We start from the raw sequence: 19982 nt of genomic DNA, 5'->3' as shown, positions 1-19982 counted from the left end.
TGTATAGTCATTGGAAGGGGGAAAAGGAAGCAGACAGAAGTAGACTCTCACATCCTTTCAAATGCCCTCAACATGCCCCTGAGAGGTTCACTTCAATAAATAGTTATCAGGGGAGAGGTTTAAAACCAAAAATCAATGTGTGAGTCTTTCCATTTGTTTTTCTCATTTACAGATTGCACCTATGTGCTTTTGCTACATCCTTTTACTAATTTCATAAGCATTTGCATTGGCAAAGGCACACTGTCTTGGGCAGCATCGCCCACCTGGCATTTGCTGCAGCCCTGGAAGACAGACATTGCTAGAGGAAGAGGACTCTGAAAAAACTCAGAGTAGGCAAAGGCAATGCAGATTTGTCACACAGTCTAATGGCCATAGGGGTGACAGTATAGGGGTGGCAAGTGAACAAATCTCAGTTAATGTGATCCTGGACACCTACTCTGCCACAGCCAGCTCACTTCTCTGCACTTCATTTTTTCCACAAATGTTAGGGTATAGAAATATTTCCATAGTTCTATTTTTTATTCTTTTTATTACATTAGTTATAAGAATTATATGAAAGACCTGAAGGTCGTCATAACACAAAGAAGATGATATTGGAAAAGAGATAAAATCTCCTTTGCAAGGTAACACAAGCAATGATCAGCTTCAGCCACACTTCTCAACTAACATTATCTATTTAAGGAATTAGAAGCTAAAATTAATGATTATTAACCCTATTATTTCTGACTGCCCTAAATTTCTGGGTTTATGCTTTTGATTATTTCAAATAATTTTGTTTAATGCTTTAAGCATTAAAGTTTCACCGTTTCAATTTGTAGCTCCACCCATGTCTGGAAGCTTGAGAAATATCACTTTTGAGTTTAACATCTTTTTTAACTACAACAACTTTCATGTGATGAAACTGGGAGGGCTACCCTCTCCCCTTCTTCATTCATAAAATCCAGTCAACAAAGCAATAAGCTTTCTGCTCCACAGTCTATTCCATCCCAGGATCTACTGTACCCACCACTGAACCAATTAACATTCATTGCAGCAGCATCTGGAACTAGCAGAAGAGAGGATTATTTTGCAACCAAGGAAAAGAGGGAAAAATACTGTCAAGTCTGTAGTGAACTTGAAGATCAAAACTGCTTCAAGACTACAAATAGAAATTGCTCAGAACATAACGTGCTGTACCCAATAAATGAAGCATAACCTCAGAGTTCACGGTCTGGTCACTCTTTATAGCCATTAGGACATAAAACTAGCTTGACTAAGGCACCTGCATCCATTTTATTTCTTCAGATTATTCACTTTTGGAGAAGTCTTATTTTTGTCTATTGCACTTGTATGCAAGCAACAGAAACTATGCATGTACATGTACAGTTTCGTGTTCATTACACCGGCTGGTACCTACACCAAAACAGAACCACAAGCATATATAAATGAGGCTCAAATGTTTATTTCCCCTCCTATTCTTTTCACCCCTACATGACTGGTTTGGAACAGAACACAATCTCTGAAAAATTATCCAAGAAATTGTAATGACACATCAAAGAGAAGAAAGACAGCAAAATTAATTGCAGCAATTTCCTTTAACCACTACAACAACAAGAGCATTTTAGCAGCTGCGTGGGAGTGTCATCATATGACAGAGCAATTACAGGGAAAGAAAGACACTGGAATGCAGCTGGCCATTTGTATTAATTTTCTTGTCCAGGGAAACATTGTAAGTTGGCAAGCAGCATGTTTCAAAAAACCACATCATTCACTTAGGCCCCTTTTCTTCCACACTCTTCTTCAATGGATAGCAAACCTGAAGTACACTTCAGCATCTGCAAAGCCTCAGGCAACCTCAGGATGGACCAGGCTCAGGTGTGCATACACAACACAGGTGTTGGCCTTGGAGAACCACCACCTTATACTCAAGCTCCTATACTGCCTGCTGAGACACATGCTGAAGCTCTAGCTGGTTGGAAGCACTCTAACAGGGCATTTTACTTTCAAAAGTGGCAGTTTTATGATTTTAAAACACTCTGGAGAACATGTCACATTTCACAAAATTAAAATTAAAAAAATAAAACCAGGCTGGTTTCTATCAGGGAACATAGACCATCCCTCTCAGCTACCTCACCTTAGTTTTCAGCACTCCACCAGGCACCTATTTCTACTCAATATTGTGAAAGGTACCTAAACTTCTAGAATAACTAGGACACATTTTTCCAGAATTGTCTCCTTTTCATTTTAAACAGGTGACTAAAATATTCAAAATCTTAATTAAATTTATTTTGTCATATTGGATAAAATGTTTCATTTCACCTGAAAAAATTACTACCTAGCCAAAAGGTCAAAAAAAATGACATTTTGTATTAAGGGAAAATGATTTTTTTTACTGTTTGGATCTGCCACAAAACAAAGAAATTAATTATTCACACAACTCTGATGGAGACATCTGGAAAAGCTTTGGAACAGTGTACAAACTCATCCAAAGTAACCGGACCTATAAACCCTATTTGTCATCCTTTGTCAGGATGGAAAGTTGCATGGACTTTCATTACATTAAAAAAAAAATCACAGTAAAACTTTTTAATAAGTACCATAGCAGCAATTATAGATCAAAAGAAAAATGTGTAACTTAAAATTCAGCAAGTTTGCCCTGGAATTATCATTTGATATTTTTTTGAAAGTGGTTACAAAAGTGGTAGTTTTCATCTTTCCCATTTACAGATAAAATTTGATTTATTTTGTTTCTCTTTTTTCTTTCACTTGCATACGGAATGTGAGTTTGACGGATTCCTCATGGATGAGAATAAAACTTTTAGCTTGAATCAGGAAATAGATCCAATCCACTTCACACAGTTCAGACATAGGCTAGGAGACTGTTTTATGAATAGCGTCACCACACTGACCCTCAAGGTGCAATTTGGTTCATACATAGAGGACTTTTTTCAGGCTGAAAGCTCCTGTCCTCAGAGGCAGAACTGTTTGATGTAGGAGCTCTGAGGCAGCAAATATTATATGACTTCACCCAAATGATGTTGTCCACATTCGATGATATCCAGAAGGTCCTTGGGTTCTTATTAAATACTTCTACAGCTCATGTGTGATTATAAACATCTAGAAACACACTTAAATATAGTCCTACCCCTATTAACATCAGGCATTCTCAGCCTGCTCAGAGACTCGGAATCCAGGAGACATAACGTCAGGCTGGCAGCTTGTTAAGAAGGTGAACACAGCGCATCAGCATTACACCAAACTATTTCCAACATCCCATTACTGATTTATTTCAGAGCAGTTTCTGACAAGCTGATACTTCTGTCTCCCACCTACTTGAAACCAGCACTTAAAAGTTACTCTGCAACATTACATGTAAATAAAATATCTCCTAGAAAATCTGGTAACAATTATTCACTGTCAGCTGAAGAGGAGCAGATCTGAATTCATCAGACTGCAGTGATGGATTTTTATCAAAATCCCTCAGAAGCCCTACTGCTGATAAGGAAGGTACAAAAAGCCTCATCTGGGGTTTAAAGAAAAGAGCAGGCTGACTGACCTGTCTGCTGAAATAAGACAGTAAGGGAAACGTGTTGATGCTGCCTGGCGGTATCTCATTCAAATGCCAGGATCTTTCTTGAACACTTAATTAGAAATTGCCTCTTCAAAAAATAACCAAAACCAAATGCATAGAGTGGAACAAAGGCATAAAAATAGAGAAAAAAAGAAAGAGAGCTGAGAAACGTGATTTCAAATAAATTATGCATTTTAATATACTGCACTATTTCAGACTTAGTTATAATTAATTTTTCCTTAGACATGCTTAGCTGTATCAAAGCTTGCTTCTCAGAACAGCTTTGTAGAACACCTAGATAAAGTAGCATGTAAAACTTCTGCAAGATATAAACCACATTTGTGAGAAGAAAGGCATACTGGCAAGGCATAAAACAAGAGCATAATGAGCATTACTAAAAAAATAGCAGATTTAATTCGTATTTATACCTGTATGCTAAGAGTCCTAAATCAGGCTTTTTTTTTTGTTTCATAGCAGGGCTAATTACTGTGCTTCACAGCTTTCCCATGCAGCAGATAAAGTTCTGAGATGGATGGGTACACTGTGACACATTGTAATAGAGTTATACAATCTAACAGATCAAGGCATTGGCACAGCCAGGAGCAAAATTGGTGTTTTCCCGTAGTAAAGCAACATTCTTCCCAAAAGGCCTGGTGTAAAAGAACATAACCTTACATGTGTACCTGGGGGGGGGGGGGGGGGGAAGTGCATTTGGTATTCATATCAGAGTCAGTGATTCTCCATAGCTGGGTTTAGATGAATACCAAGCAGAAAGAAAGTCTGCCGTATGATGCTTCTGTTACTTCAGGTCGCTATTTACTACCTGTACAGTACAAAATTGGCCCAAAGAACTTCCAGAAGAATTTACTGCCTTCCTGGAAGACAAAGACAGAAGAACAACTTTTGAAAAATATGCACTAGAATAGGCAACCAGTCACAAAGTAACTCAGCAAAAAGAGAGCCCCAGGGTTCCTCTGCCTTCCAAATAGCACACTTAAATAACAGCCAGTCTTTGCCTCCTGGGAAGTAAAGTCTCTTGCACCCCAGAGAAGGAAGCAAACTAAAGAGACTCCATGAACTAGGATTCATCTTGAGTGAAGGGGAAATTACCATGTTTTCTCTTCCCTTTAACTCTCCAGCCCCTCACAGCTCTGGCATAGCATGACAGAACATATTATAGATAGAGCAGAAATAAGTGAAGTAGAAGCCATACAACATCTACTTCAGCAGACAGGATAAAGGCTGTAAATGGTGTCAGTAACTGGAAGATTCTTGCCTTTTGTACAGGAGAGACTGGGAAAGACCTCTTTGTTGAAGTAGAAATAAAGAGAAACTAAAGTAGAAAAAGGCTTTAGAGCTCTATGTTACTATTGACACTACAAATACATGTGTTTTTTTCTAGCACACTCATATTAATACTTGCCTCTCCGTTCCCAGTATACCATCACCCTCACATTTCAACTGGCTCAACTATTTTGTGCTGAACTGAACTGGGGAAGTCATGCAAGTTATAGGCACACAAACACACAAAAAATGGTTTTGTTTTAATCCAGATCAATTCCTCTGCTTGCACAACCACCCCAACCCAGGGGGAAGCGGGGAAGCAGAAAGATAGGCACCACTCTAGCTGGCATTGCAGCTGGAATAATTACTTGTGAAACTACAATCCCACAAAGTATGTCCTACAAATGTATGTGAAACTCATGAGAAATACTACCTTTGTAGCAGTCAAACGAGATTTCTGAAATAGGTCAGATGTACTATATTCATTTATAGTAGTTATGGCAACATTATGATTTTAGCTTTATGCTCGTCAGTTGTTTATAATACAATGAGCATACCCAGTCAGAGACTGTTCAGTGTTTTAGTGAACACTTGAATCACTTGCCAGCAGCCTGTGTAGCCACTTCTCTATTTGCAACCATGTTTTCTGAGGGACAGCAGCTGTTGCAGAAGATCCTTCATTATTAAGCTATTGATAAGATTTAATATTCTCTAGGAAATTTACAATTAACCTAGTATGTCACATTCCTTATCTTTGTGAATCAAGTAAAATAAGATTTCTTGAATTTAAATTTTCTAATCACCTCAAACACTCCAGAATGTAATTTAACAGGAACACAATGTATTTTGCCGAGAGTCTAAATAAGATTTTGAACGGTACTGTTCCCTTTGTCTATATATTAACTTTGATTATGAGTCTCATGACTTCCTACTAGACTAGCTGAAAAAACTCCCAACCAAAATTCTCAAGCTGCAGAAACAAAAATCACTGAAATTCCTGCCAACGAGCATTTTCTTTTCCTGAGGTCAGCCTGCTCGTAAGGAATACCAGATACGCGGGAGAATCCCTTGGTACCCCCCAACATCCTGAGCAGTGCCCCTTTTGGATCAGAAAAGGGAGCAGGACACTAAGCCAACCTCAAGATCTTGATTCCTCCCTCCTGTTTCCAAGACTCCTCTGTTTAAGAGACCTAAGAAGCTTTAGGTCTAGACCTGAAGTCTATCTGCAGTGATAAATAATTCATCTCCTTCTCCCTGCTGAGGACTGTGGTGGACAGCTACATTTCTTAGAAGGAACTGAACTTCCCATAAGGAAGAGAGAAGGCAATATTTTCTTATGGCCACTCTTAGCTGAGAACAAACTCCTGGAGGAACAAGGCAATCACAGATTTCTCATTCCCCATTCCAATGTGGGATGGGATGTGCTTTAACTTGCTTTCATTACTTAAATTCACAGCAGTCCTTAACTAACACGCAGACAAAACAACATACTCTTTACACACGTAGTTCATTTCCTGGAGAGATAATCAAAGAAAATAAATGAGCAGCATAACAGATGTGTCATATAATGCACCGCTGCAGTGATACAGACAGGGTAAGAGCCTATCTAGAAAATAAATCTTTCCTAATTATTTCTATGTATCTTAAAAAACGTCTATGTATCTAATATGAGATTTTAGTGAATGAGTCACTTGAACAGAAAATTAATACAGCTGATATTAAAATAACCTCTAAACTGGAATTACAGCTGATTGTGCTCAGAGATGTAGTACTGGAGAGAAACTAAAAGAAGTAGGCTGAAGTTATTAAACATCAAGTAAAAAGGGCCAATTTATGTGAGTTATGTGAACAGCGAACAATGGATATGTGCGCATGCACATACATATCGCATCAGTGCTTTCCAACAATCGCATATTCTTTTTGTAAATTATTTTAAGAAATAAATTAATCAGGAGGGATCATTACTTACTGTTTACTTAGAGCAGAAATTAACGAGCGTTTCTTGGAAAGCTCCAGGGTTCAGCATAGCTGAAGACTCTAAGACAGACATGTTCATCCAAGAGTGTAAATTACTTATCAGCTAAAGAAAAATAGCAGGAAATGTTTTTATAAAGGGATCATTTATTTTAGAAAGAGAATATTACAGTTTAAGTATTTTATTTCCTTACATTTTGGCTAAAACTATAAAAATTATTACTGTGGCTGCTCATTTTTGCCTCTTTGTTTCCAAAGACCAATACAATTTCATCTTCAAACATTTATTATCAAATAAACTTGGATGTTATTGAATGCCCAATAAGCTCAAATATGTAAGTAGTTCTTGTTGGGTGTTATTACTCATCTGCCACTATATTACAAATAGGTAAAAAATATTACTTACACTAAGTCAAATTTTGTTAGTGAAGATGTTTGTTCTTTGACATACATGGTTGGGAAGCCCCAAAATTCAAAGTTTTGGGATTAAAATATTTCTATCTCTGGAAAGTTCTGAACAGAATAGGCCTTGTAATAGCACTTTGGGTCTTGATTTTAAAACCATTGTGTACATAAGGAACTTTACATATGTGGAGTAGTTCCATAATCTTAATAAATGTATTTAGACATGTGCATACTTCTAAAAACAGATATTTACAGGGTAAATTTGTCTTAGATATAAAATTAAATTTCAGCACATACTCTGTTCAGGGATATTTAGATGGAGAGATGTATTTGAGGTTCATCATTCTGAAGAAGGCTGGTTTTTGAAAACATCATGTGGAGTAGATTACTGTAATTACTGTGCTGATCTAATAAATGGATGCCTATTTGAATCATTTTTCAAACTGTTCATTTCCACAAACAAAGGGAAGTAAGACATCTCTGGGAAAACAAATACTATAGCATTTAAAAAGAAATACGGGGGTTTTCCAACAATTACTGATTCACTAAACAAATGTTATGAAGGATGTTGTTAGCTACATTCCTTTTAACCAAACCAAAACAAAAAATTCCCAGTATCTTCTTCCTCTGGACCTCTTCAATGTGCTTCTCTACTTTTTGTCCCAGTTGGAGCCTCCTTGATGCTGGTCAACTTGCTAACCCTAGAGTTCTGATGCATTTATCTCCCCTTCCATATCCCCAATTCTAGGAACAACCTAGAGTATGGAAACCATTGCATTAGGATACCTCTTAAATTTGCACTATCACAGTTGTTATTCAGATGTTGATCCTTTTTTCTCCTGCTGTAATGTTTTCCCTATCTTCAGCTAGTGAAAGCACTCTCTCTATTTTTGTTCCTATAGATACCTGCAGCCAAAGTTTATGTTCCTTTCTGAACACTTCCACTTCACTGTTCCTTCTTGGCTCTGGCTTTTCCTCGTCTGACACAAGCTTCCAGTGTATATAACCCTGTCCTTTAGAATCAGTGTCTTCCCCTCAGTCTCTCACTTTCAGACCATTAAGTCACATGGTCTCATTCTTTTCTTTCATTTAAATTCCTCTACAGGAGAAAATATACCTCACTGTGTTTCAAAAGCACTAAAAGACAATTCTATAGATTATAAAAATAAAAGCTACTTGCAAGAGTGGGTCTGTCTCATACAGCACCCAGAAGCTTGGGGAGGAGGATGGAAAGAAGGGGTTTGTTTGGTTTTACACAATATAGAGATGAAAGTCTAAAGATGTTTCCCAGACTAAGAAACCACAGGGATGGAAAGCTTTTATTTCAAATCAAATATTTTTAGCTTTGCTGACCTGCATAATCATGCAACTGCACGATACTTCTCAGTCTGATGTTCAAATTCAAACGGTGATTACCTTATTCCACTATAAGGACTTATCTCTTACGTGGTAATAAATTCAAAATTCACAGAAATTAAATTAACAAAAAGCAGCCATAAATTAAGATCCAGATGCTTGTTATCATTTCTCATTTGGTTACAGATCTTTTTGCTTTCCCTGTTTTTCCCCTACTAAGTCAAGGGAGAAGTTAGAGTATCGCTTCAACAGATTAAACTGATAAGTGGAAGGGTGGGGTTTTTTATAACATTTTACAAAAATCCACAGCAATCCCATTGGTCAAAGGAGAAGAGACTATAAAGCAGATATTTTGAAAGGTTTATCAAAAATTATTACAGGAATTGCAAACCATTCCATTTTTTTTAAGCCAAGTGTAAATTATTGCCAAAGGGATCACTACACTCAGAATCTCAGAAGCTCTGTAAACTGTTTGGCACCTAAAGGGTTAGTAACATGCACCACTCTTGTATAAGACTTCTTTCCTTCTCCTGCAAGCTGACTTTTTTTTTTTTTCCAAGGTTTAGAGTCTCTGAAGTGCAGTGTAAAATTGTGGCTATTGTTGGCGTCTTTACACACTGTTCCTAATTTAACAAACAGAGCAGTTTAGAAGGTCAAATAGGAAAACAATATCTTAAGAAAATAGCAACTTCTGTGGCTTTGAAATAAAAAAAATAACTGTGCCAAAATGTTTATCTCCTCGGTTCATGAAGCCATAAAATAAGCACAGCACCGTGAATCATCTCAAAACTTCAAAGCTTGTATGCCCAACGTACCATTTTAGGGCTATTAAGTTGTACAGCTACTGTACTTGTAGTAAATAGTTATACAAGATTGTAGCAGCAGTGCCAAAGATTTCACCCTTGCAACAGAATTTCCTTAAAGCTACACCCTTTACCATGAGCCTACTGTATAAGCTTGTAATGATTCTTACCATTTCAAGAGCTTCTTCACAAAAAAAAATATTGATAATTACATTGAAAATACCGCCTTCCTTTAGAGAATACAGTGCTCCAAATATAGATATTAAATGATATACACAGTACACAGATGCTGAAATACAGTAAGTTAATTCCTCTGACATATCTGCATTTCTTAGAAAAGCTAAGTAATGGTTTTGCTTATTGCATCATGAAAACCCTCTAAACTATAAAACTTCATCCTACGAGACTGAAGGTGGTACTATATCTGCAAGATGTTATGTAAACCAAGAAGAAAATGGAAAACTATCTTTCAGAAATATGTGATTCAGAAATGAGCAGAACATTTATTAATCTATGCTGATACCTTGCTTACATGTGATTTTTTTGTGATTTATCCCAACTAAATGGTAAAAGGCTCAATTTACATGTCTAGCCCATCACAATCTGTTAGCGCGCACCTTGTGCATCTGCTTGCTATTCCAGCTGGCTGGGGTGATCAGAAGGCACCACTGGTATTTCACAGAGGCCATCTGGGAGGACTTAAGCCAAAATCCCCGTTAGGTCATGTAAAGAACAATCCCTGTGGGGCATCCTGAATTATTTGTATATGTCATAAGACACTGTGCGAGATTTTTGTTCATGTAATCTGGCAAACCCACTTATGTCTGTGGCCAAGGTTTAAAGGAAAATTAAAACAAGCTTTTAGGCCCTTGGCATATTATGAATTGCATTGTCATGGGAGAAGTTTGTTATGACCTCAGTTAACAATCATGTCATACTTAAATATTGAAGATCATTTTATGAGGCTATGCACAGGAAGCTGCCACAATTTCTCTTTTCCCCAGCAATTTGTTACACCACCAAGATTGCAGAGTCAATTTAAGCAAGCTTGAACTAATGCTGAAAAAATTGCCTTAAACATTTAGACCAGTTGCCACCTTCCCAATCAGGACATGTCTGCAAAGATGCCTCATTTTGGACGTTGTCTTCAGTGTGTCTTTATAACAGATCTCTGCCTACATTATACTACACAGTCCATCATAAATTGTTTTCATTACTCCTTTTTGTAGAATAGATTCGCTTCTATCTAGTACATCTTTAATTAGCTGTTTCTTCTTCCATGCCCACTTATTTACATCATCAGAAAGACTGGCTGACCAAAACAGTATCTTTACTAGTTACTTTGACACACTCCCCCTTCTTTAAAGCTTGCACAGCAAAATAAAATCCAAACATGTCTCTGAAAGTCCTTACACTTATCTGTAAATTATATCTTCATTGCATTTCTGCTCTGTTAATACCAGGTTTTTTCCTTCCCCAACAAATATGCTTTCAACCTAGTCATTTTTATTGACTTTGCTTCTTGCTTTCCATCAGCTAAGTGCCTGCATTTAGCTAAAAGAACTTGTGTGATGCTTCCAAGGCTTGAGAGGTGTGCATAGGAGAGGCTGTTTCCTGCAACTGTTTTTTTTTCTACTGGTAAAAAGCACATTAGTTTTTTAGAAAAAGATGTTTTTACCCTTAATTTTGAAACTTGAAACCTTAGTAGATTAGCTGAGAAAATAACTCAGTGAAATCCCACAATTTTATTGTATAGAATACTTTACCTGACAGAAAAAAGGTTATTCAGTTATTCTGTTTATGTATAAAGTATATGAAAATCCTCTCTAATTAAGCAGTATTGCATAATTCCTAGTAACAATGGAGTATTCAAAGGCAACATACTGTGGAGGTGAAAATACGACTTATATTGCCAGATATATTTCTCTTAATGTACATTTATTGCCAGTACATTCCAGCAGCAGGAAACAGAAAAACAGTCCAAGCAAAGGCCGTATCTTTGAAAGGTGATCAGTACTTCTAAGATTTAATATCAGCAACTAAGAACACTCCACCTTTTCTAAGGACCAAATGAGAGATAAAAAAACCCAAAACAAAACCCAAACCACATTTAAGCACCTAGCTCCAAAATTCCTACTCTCAGAAGACCCAATTTTAGAAGCAGGTAAACAGTTGAGCCTGAATTCTTTTAAACCAACTTTCTAAATTAATTTCTACTTTTGATCATGCATACCATCCTCCAACCCACAGCACCAAGAACCAGCTAAGTATCCAGCACTTTCAGAATCCCCAGACTATTCATATTCTGTCTCTCCTGCTTCAGGACCTTCCTTTGGTATGATTATTTGCACAGTGCCTAGTAGATGAACTATAATTGGGAAGGAAGTTTGGGGAGGTTTTTTAACCAAAGTTCGCCAGTTTTATATCAAACATCGCGTGTTAGAGTACTTACTAATGTACATACATAGAGTCATTTGGTTTAGTTTCTCCTTAGGAGCTATTTTGACAATTAACAGGCACATTTATTAAATGTAAAATACATTGGATATACATAAATAGTTGATAACCTTATAAATTTGATTCTCCAATTTCAGAACCTTGCTTAGGAAATAAAAGACATATTTGGTAAACCAGGCAGTTTTTTGATCATCAGACGTAATCATCTTGTGACAAGCTGTTTTAGATAGATTTCTGAATAAAAAACATATTCAAGTTTCCCTAACAGTATTGTTTTGTGTTTAATAACATTTTCGTTAATTATGTTAACTATCAAAATCTAATGTCACAGAAGAAAAATTTTTTCCAGTTGGACAACATAATGAATTCAAAATGTGGTATATCCATGTTGAATGTAGATCAATGGATTTTAACAGATTTAGACTAATTGTATTTCTGAAACCAATAGAAAAGTCATTTGAATTTAGCTGTTTTGATAGTGAATAGCTTTAACACTATAAATAAATGCTCATCTTTCAAAAGCATTTTGTAAAAGCATGATCCAAAGCATACCTAAATTAACAGGAGAACCTGCCCTTGACTTGAACAGACTGTGGATCAGGCCTTAACCACTGTGACTTTGTCAAGAATAAAATTCTCAGGTGATTTCTTAGAAGATACGATGAGAAATGAAACACACAGAGGTTGTCATTGATCATAGCTGGAGCCCACAAAGTGGCATGTGAAAAGTGGTAAAAAGGGAACCCATGAGGACTGGGAAAGAGTCAGATTTTATGGGTTATTGATTTACCAGGAAGAGTCTTTCCAAGTTTAAATGGAGGAAAACAGAAAAATGGTATAACCTGAGTGTAACGTTGAGGTAATGTACTATGTGAGAGTTGCGGTGCTGTTCTCTAACATCCCTTCATAAAGCAGCTACATAATTTTAATTAAACAAAAGGCTACAATAGGAACTTAGACCTCAGAATCCCAGTGAATTATAAAGTACAAATTACCATGTATGCTGGTATTTTTACAAAGCTAAAAGTACAGCACGTGCAATAAATTTCTAATAAACATTAAAATTTTAACTTATGAAAAGTAGTCTTGTAGACTGAAATTTAAAAGAAGATGGACTTTAATTACAAAGCTACTATCTCATTTCATTTACATAAATTAATTAAACCACATCAATGAATGTGTAACATACTTTCAACCAAAAATGTTACATACTTCCCACAATTCTGTAATTCCCTTCTAGGAAAGATGAGTCATAGCTCACCAACCATTATGCACCAAAATGATGAATATAGAAACATCTAATTCCAGCAGGACAAAATTTTCATACAAAAATTGCTATTCTCTCTCTTCTTCAGACCCAGAATTCATGGAATATCTGTAATTCATGCTCAAAAAGATAAACTGCCAATCAAATAAATAATACTAATACTTAGGGATTTAGTAGTGATTCTGAATTTATGGCTTACTTTACAGACATGAGAGTAAACTTTTCTTTCAAGAGAGATCTAAATAAGTAACATAAATTTATTAGAACCAATTGGTCAGATTTGGCTTTTAGTAATCTGTTTTTACCTTTAAATTTGCTGGGTTTTATCTGAAAAAAAGGATTTGCAATCAGAAAACTGCCTAACATTCTATACTGTGGGGAAATATCTTCTCTTAAATAAATCTTTCTTCAAAAGTCACTTACATTGCATTATAGGGTTTTTATCAACTAATTTAGCATAAAATTTGTGATATTTTATGTATTTATACTTGAATAATTTGCATGAATCAGAACATGTAGTGTGAAAACTAGTGTCTCTTTTTTTTATTGGTTTGCCACATAAAGGTTTCTATAGTCCATTGGGTTTGGGTTTTTTTCCTTACCTGGAACTCTCTTTGCCCAGTTGATCATGTGCACTAATTCTCTGTCTGCAAGGTTTGTCAACAGGGTCATCATAGAGGCTTCATTGAATGGTCTATTTGGGTCATATTCAGAATAAACTATGGGTGGCTCAGCTTCCAGCAAGGCACTGACCATCTGTTCTGCTGTCAGGGAGAGGGCTGGGCTGCTCTTCTTATGTTTAACCACCAGTGGACTTGTCCAAAGGGTGGGAGCTCTCAGCTCCGTAGAAGAAGCTTCCCCGTTCCTGGAATCCTGCTCCTCTCTTTGACGTTTTTGTTTCATCACTCGCCCACCTCTGCGGTCTTTCCGGATTCCTAGAGACACACAAGAACATAATGAACTCTTTTCCTTGAACATATGTATCACATACATGTGGCTTCAGCCAATCAGCAGCTGTTATCGGTAGGCCCAGGTAGCATTAACTCTTGATTTATTTTCTGAAGACTTCCTATATATGGAATCTTACATCAGTAGCTGGAGAGAAAAAGAATTTTTAAAAGTATACTATCAGGAATACTGCACTCTTCCCTAAAATTCAGATCAGTTGGGCTTATACAGGACTCTAGTGACACTGTATAACTGCCTTAGCCCCACAAAGGGAAGTCAGTAATTGGGAGTAAGTATTCATTACAGCACAAACTTCAATGTCCCAACCTCTAGCAGACAACTATTCTAAAAATGATCAATGATAACTTAATGATCTAGGTGGGCCAGATGGATCACAGAAGTAGCTCTCAAAAACTATCCAAGAAAGTTTTGCTCAAGTTCACTAATTATCTTAATTAAACATCATCCTATTATTGAGCCTGTGATCTTCATAATTACATAAACACTATTAAAAAAATCCTATTTTAAGATAAGCTTGTACAGCAATAAAGAATGTCATATAAGTCAATAAACAGAAGTGACAAAACGAAAGATAATTGCAACCTCAGAATCTAATGTGGGAGACCCACTGTCAAAAGGCTGTAATAATGACAACAGAAACTGTCTTTGTTATTACCGCACGTTTCTGCAATGTGCTTAGCACCACATGACCCTGAACCTTGGGATATTATCAAGTCAGCCACATCAATTAGAACAACATAAGACCTTACAGTGGTACAAAATCTCTCTTTGTGGAAAGGTTACAAGAAAAATACAATGATAAAACCCACGTGGACTCCAACCATAAAGGGAAGATTAAGTCTGTGAAAGTGGAGGAGGCACAGGCATTTTAAGGCTGAGTTAAAAACTTAAATCAACCATCAAATGGGGGCAAGGGGCAAAGAGATAATAAGAAAAGCACACAAGGAGTTGATCTATGAGGAGAAGGCAGCTTGTGATGGGGCTTATTCTGAAATTCTCATGCAATATGGAAAAACATCACTAGTCCCAGCTTGAAAATCAAAAGAAGAATCTACAGAGAAGGAGGAGGCAAACTATTCAAAAAATGGAGAAGAGAAAATGATTTTTAAAAAGCAAAAAAACCCCCCAAAACTTAGTTTTAAGACCTGCCAGCACTTCCAAGTGATCAATACAGGGCTTTTTCATAGGTAGAGGAGTGAGAAACACCATCTTTTCTTCGCGTTTTTCACACCACAAAAATTTAAACATTTAGATTCCCAGTCTGTTAGCAACATCTTCATCTCATATCCAATATTCCTTCATATAATGTTGAATCATATCAACAGGTGTTCTTTCTCAATCTCAAAAGAGCGGAGAGGATCTTTATATCTGTTTGCCTCTTTCTTTGAATATAGTGATATTTTCACCGAATTAGTATTTGAAGATCAATCACTTTTCATCTAATTAATTCAAAATGTAGGCCTCCTGATTCCATACTATTAATCTTTCCAGATAAAGTGAATTCAACAGATCTTTCATCACTCCTACTGCTTAACCTCTTTATATTTTCCCATTTGTTAAACTAGTTGCAAACCAAAAGTCTCAAGTGCATTCCTGCTGCCATTTTTCATTCAGCAATACCAGTTTTTCCTACCACTAAGCTGTTTCTGTTTGGGAGAGGAGGGGGAGATTCCTGCTATTAAGAAAAAATGCAAGACTTATTTTGGAAAAACATTCACTGTAGGTTATTCTCATCACTAGCTTACTTTGTTGCAGTACTGAATATCGTGCATGCTATATCTGTAACAGATATTTTTGTTGTATGCTTTATATCAACGTAAAGTTTTTTAATTAAAATTGCCCTGTGAAAAATGCAAACACAATCACGTGAACCAAGCCACACATACACACTAAAGCATTGGTTAACTTTCTCACATCCCAAATTCTACAGCTGCTCATCCAGCAATTTCCTTTTGAAGAGAAATTTCTTTGGGGAAATTTGAAGAGAATTTCCTTGGGGCCTGTGCTGTTCAACATACTCATAAATAGATGGACTCAAAATTGGCATAATTCAGAAACAAGATCTTGGGGTTAGAATAATACTATAAAACCATCAGATAAGTTAGTTTAGAAAGTAAATAGAAGTCTAGGAGTTACTAGGAGAGGAAGGGAGGACAGAGCATCTTCATAAATCACAGATTTTATTAACTCATGAGACACACTACAATTAACAGTGTGTACAGTTCTGTTCTTTCCATTTTCAAAAGAGATATAAAAGAAATGAAAAAAGGGTAAGAGAAAAACAAGTAAGATGACCCAAAGTGTAAAACAAGTTTGGTGCAAGAAACAGCTAAATTGACTAGGTCTCTCGGCCTGCCATCCAAATGCAAGACTACAAAATCAGGAGTAACAAGATGATGAATAACAAGATAATATGAACACTGATGCTTTTCTTCTAATACAAAATTGTATCAAAAGAAACTATCCCATACAAGGTTCAGGACAGACAAGAAGAGGTTCTCTTTCACACCATGCAGAACCAAAGCTGAAAATGTGAAACAATTAGAAATTGGTATATATTAGAAAGTTGTAGGCCAAATTTGATAGAGAAAATAATTCATTAAGAGGTAATAAACACAGATAGGGTACCTTTGGCTTAAATCTCCATGGCATAGATTACTGGAAGATCAGAAAGATTTATTTTGGTTTTGCTTATTACCTATGGCAGGCCTGCCTTATTAAGTAAAACACAGAGGTGATGAGAATTTGACATAACAGAGGGAAGGTGGCAATGTAAGCATATTTAGCTGCTTACAAATCAACTAGATTCTAACTATGTTTTATTTTTAATTCACCTGCAAGCTTCCCACTGGCTTTTCTTCATCTTGAAAAAAGTGGTGCATAGAGCAAAGTTGAACATAACCAGTTTGGAGAAGATGCCCCCACAAATTTATTTTTACTTTTTTATTTCAGGCTTTTTAAAAAACTGCCAATGAAACATAGTAAGCCTACACTGGGTTTTGTAGCAACCAGATCTGAAAAAAAAAGTCAATAAGAGTATGCATTCCTTCTGCATCACATCAGCAGCTTTTAGGATAACAGACAAAAAGGTCTTTCAATTTGTATAAGCATCATACTCATCAGAGATTTCTATAAATTGCTACTAAATCTTCACCTAACCCCTAGATGGACAAGCGACATAGTGATTTTATTATTCATTTTCTTGGACCAAATAGGAATGAGTACCTCTCTGAAAAATGCAAGTACCTCCAAATCTCCTTCAGCTTAATCAAATTTTATCTCTGTTAAAAAGAGATAATAGACATGCACAGTCACTAATTCCAAAACCAGCAACTCCATCAAGCTACAGTTTCATTGCCAAAAGTGCAACGATCCTGTAAAGTTCTTTTAAATATACGAATGCATTAATTTTGATTCCACAGTTCAGCCAATAAAGGAACCTGAATTGTAAAATGTTATGAAAAACAATATTCTACCAAAAATGGAAGTACTATGTATGTTGCAAAAGCACTAAAACAATTTCCACTTGAGTTTTAAAACTACAAGAGCCAAGATTTTTAAAGATAGTTTTATAAAGCTTCATATAGAAATTCAGTCAGTCTTTTAGATACAGAGGCAAGTTTCAAAACTGCTGAGCGATTATACACTTCAACCAGCAGAACCTGATCAGCAATACAATTTCCTATGGACCATGGAGGCAATGTTAACCAAATGAAACACTTCACTAGTGTTTCCCCATACGTGATTAACTCCCCCCCCCAAAGAAAAAACACCAAAAAAAAAACCCAACCAAAGACCCACAAAACAACCCAAATCCAGATTATTTTTTAAAAATCCTAAATTAAGAATGCATTGTATGAATATTGAATCTCAACCATCCAACAATCAGCTTCTTCCTACCTATGCTAAGAACAACACTCCACCTTTACATACTCAGTATTATCTAAAATATTCAAGAATATTTGGAGGAAGAAGAGAACAAATAGAATAAAATTTGCTTTGCTCTATATGAACGATAGAATTATGCATTTTAAATTTAGAGATGTATGTGTAATCTCAAATTTTGTTCTATTTAAATATATGTCCTATTAATTGTTTTATATAATATTCTTCGATTTCTTTATTATTAGAAATTTTGTAGGAATATTTGTCAAGTAAAGAATGTTCATTGGTTGCAATAAATGGGAACAGATTCGATAAAACCCAATAAACTTTTCTTGGCACTAGGACTGAAAAAAACCTGGTTATTTGGTAAAACTGAAAGAGTTGAGATACTTTTATGTCCTTCCTATTGTTTACTATTCTGGAAATCCTAAACACAGCAGCTATTGCTTTTTGTCTTGTTTGCAGTACCCACTTGCTATCTGGAATACTTATTGTGCTATTTTCATCAACAGGATACAAAAAATGCAATACCTTCATCTTCTCTTTCCCCCATACACACAACATCCACTCTGCTTGTTCATGTGAGGGGTGGGTATCAGCACAGAAAGTGCATCTGCCTGTCATTGTAAAGCCTGCTCCTTTGCAGCCTGTTTACTAGCCCATCTATTCATGCTCCATTTCAGTTTTACTGGAGTTCCAAGCAGCTTTCCAATAGCTGCAAGCAAAACCTGCAGTAACACTATTTTCTACAGATAGTACCTTTCTTTGAAGGTTAAAGCTCTCAGGTGAATTGTGTATTTAACCTTATCTTGGTTTACCTGCAAATGCAGAAAAAACCCAAACCAACCACATTCCCCAGTATTTTTGGAATGAAACCTATCTCAATAGTCTACAGAGGCCTTAGTCCTCTAACCATGTTTTCATATACAGATTTTCAGCACGTCATTTTTTTATTATCTGTATCAGTGGCCATCAATCATTGAGAAGGCTTCAGGCATTTTACATGTAGAGCCCAGACTCATGAAAACAAACTCTCCTGGATATGCAATCTCCTGGATCACCTCAGAAAAGGTGAGGTGTCAGCCCTGAGCAATGCCTACAACCTAAAAAACTTTGGACTTTAAGTTTCTGTTTCAAATACATCTCTGTGCTTCACCTTGTAAACAATCTGCAGAATCAATTAGTAGTCTCACAATACATTTTTAACAGTGGCAAGAGGAACAAATCTGCAGTTTTGTGTAGGACAAAGGATACTAGTAGTATCATACTATAAGGTGGTTCAATATAGGTCACACCAATAATTTCTGTATTTTCTAACATGAGAATTTCACTTTGCAACTTTAAACAACCATTAATATAAATCATGACTATAAATATCATACACAGAAAATTATTTTCCATCAATTTAATTGTAGCTGTCATTGTGTAACACACATTAGTCACCTGACAACACTGTTCTAGTTTGGGAGAGGACATAACTATTGTATTTTATTGAAAAATGTAAGTAGGCGGAATGCAATTATGCAAATTTTTAATTTAGGCAGGAACAGTATCTCTTGTCTTCTATTAACTGATAAGGATGTTGTAACTATGGTATTTTTCTCAGAATATCCCATTCAGTAAAACTGGCTCAGTCCAATACTGTTTACCTTAGAAGAACCTTACAGCAACATGAGACTAAGATTACGTAAAATAACCACCTTCTTTCAAGAAATCTAGAAGTTCATTAGTATTGTGTAGCTGGACCATCAAAATATATTAACTTTTGATGCAATTTTCTGGTTTTTAACTCTGCCAATAAATGTGCAAAAGCACAGCAGTCTCTCCAAGATAGGTGCAGGAAGCACATGCTGCACAAGCAGAAGTGGTGGCACATTTGGCTTCAGAATTCCAGGTCCATACAGTGAAATGAGACAGTATTTTATCTTAGAAACTGCTATATAAGTTCTTTTGGAAACAGGTCTTATTTCACATTTTATTACATATGTTTTCTATATGTATAATTAAGATTCTTTGCCTCCTGAGAGAATCT

The 19982-nt window shown here is 36.1% G+C and overlaps 1 protein-coding gene across 2 annotated transcripts in view; it reads right to left on the bottom strand.

Moving 5' to 3' along the window:
• The window catches only part of ESR1 (estrogen receptor 1), a 193574-nt gene that overhangs the window by 38249 nt on the left and 135343 nt on the right, over positions 1-19982 (bottom strand). For both annotated transcript variants that reach the window (XM_056344214.1, XM_056344215.1), the window contains one exon: positions 13699-14031. In XM_056344214.1, the coding sequence (XP_056200189.1) occupies positions 13699-14031 (333 nt within the window). The remainder of the gene's footprint in view (positions 1-13698; positions 14032-19982) is intronic.

Source organism: Falco biarmicus, chromosome 6 (genome assembly GCF_023638135.1).
Source record: "Falco biarmicus isolate bFalBia1 chromosome 6, bFalBia1.pri, whole genome shotgun sequence".
NCBI classification, from domain to species: domain Eukaryota; kingdom Metazoa; phylum Chordata; class Aves; order Falconiformes; family Falconidae; genus Falco; species Falco biarmicus.
The sequence above is the reverse complement of the archived record's forward strand: the minus strand, read 5'-3'. Positions and strand labels throughout refer to the sequence as shown.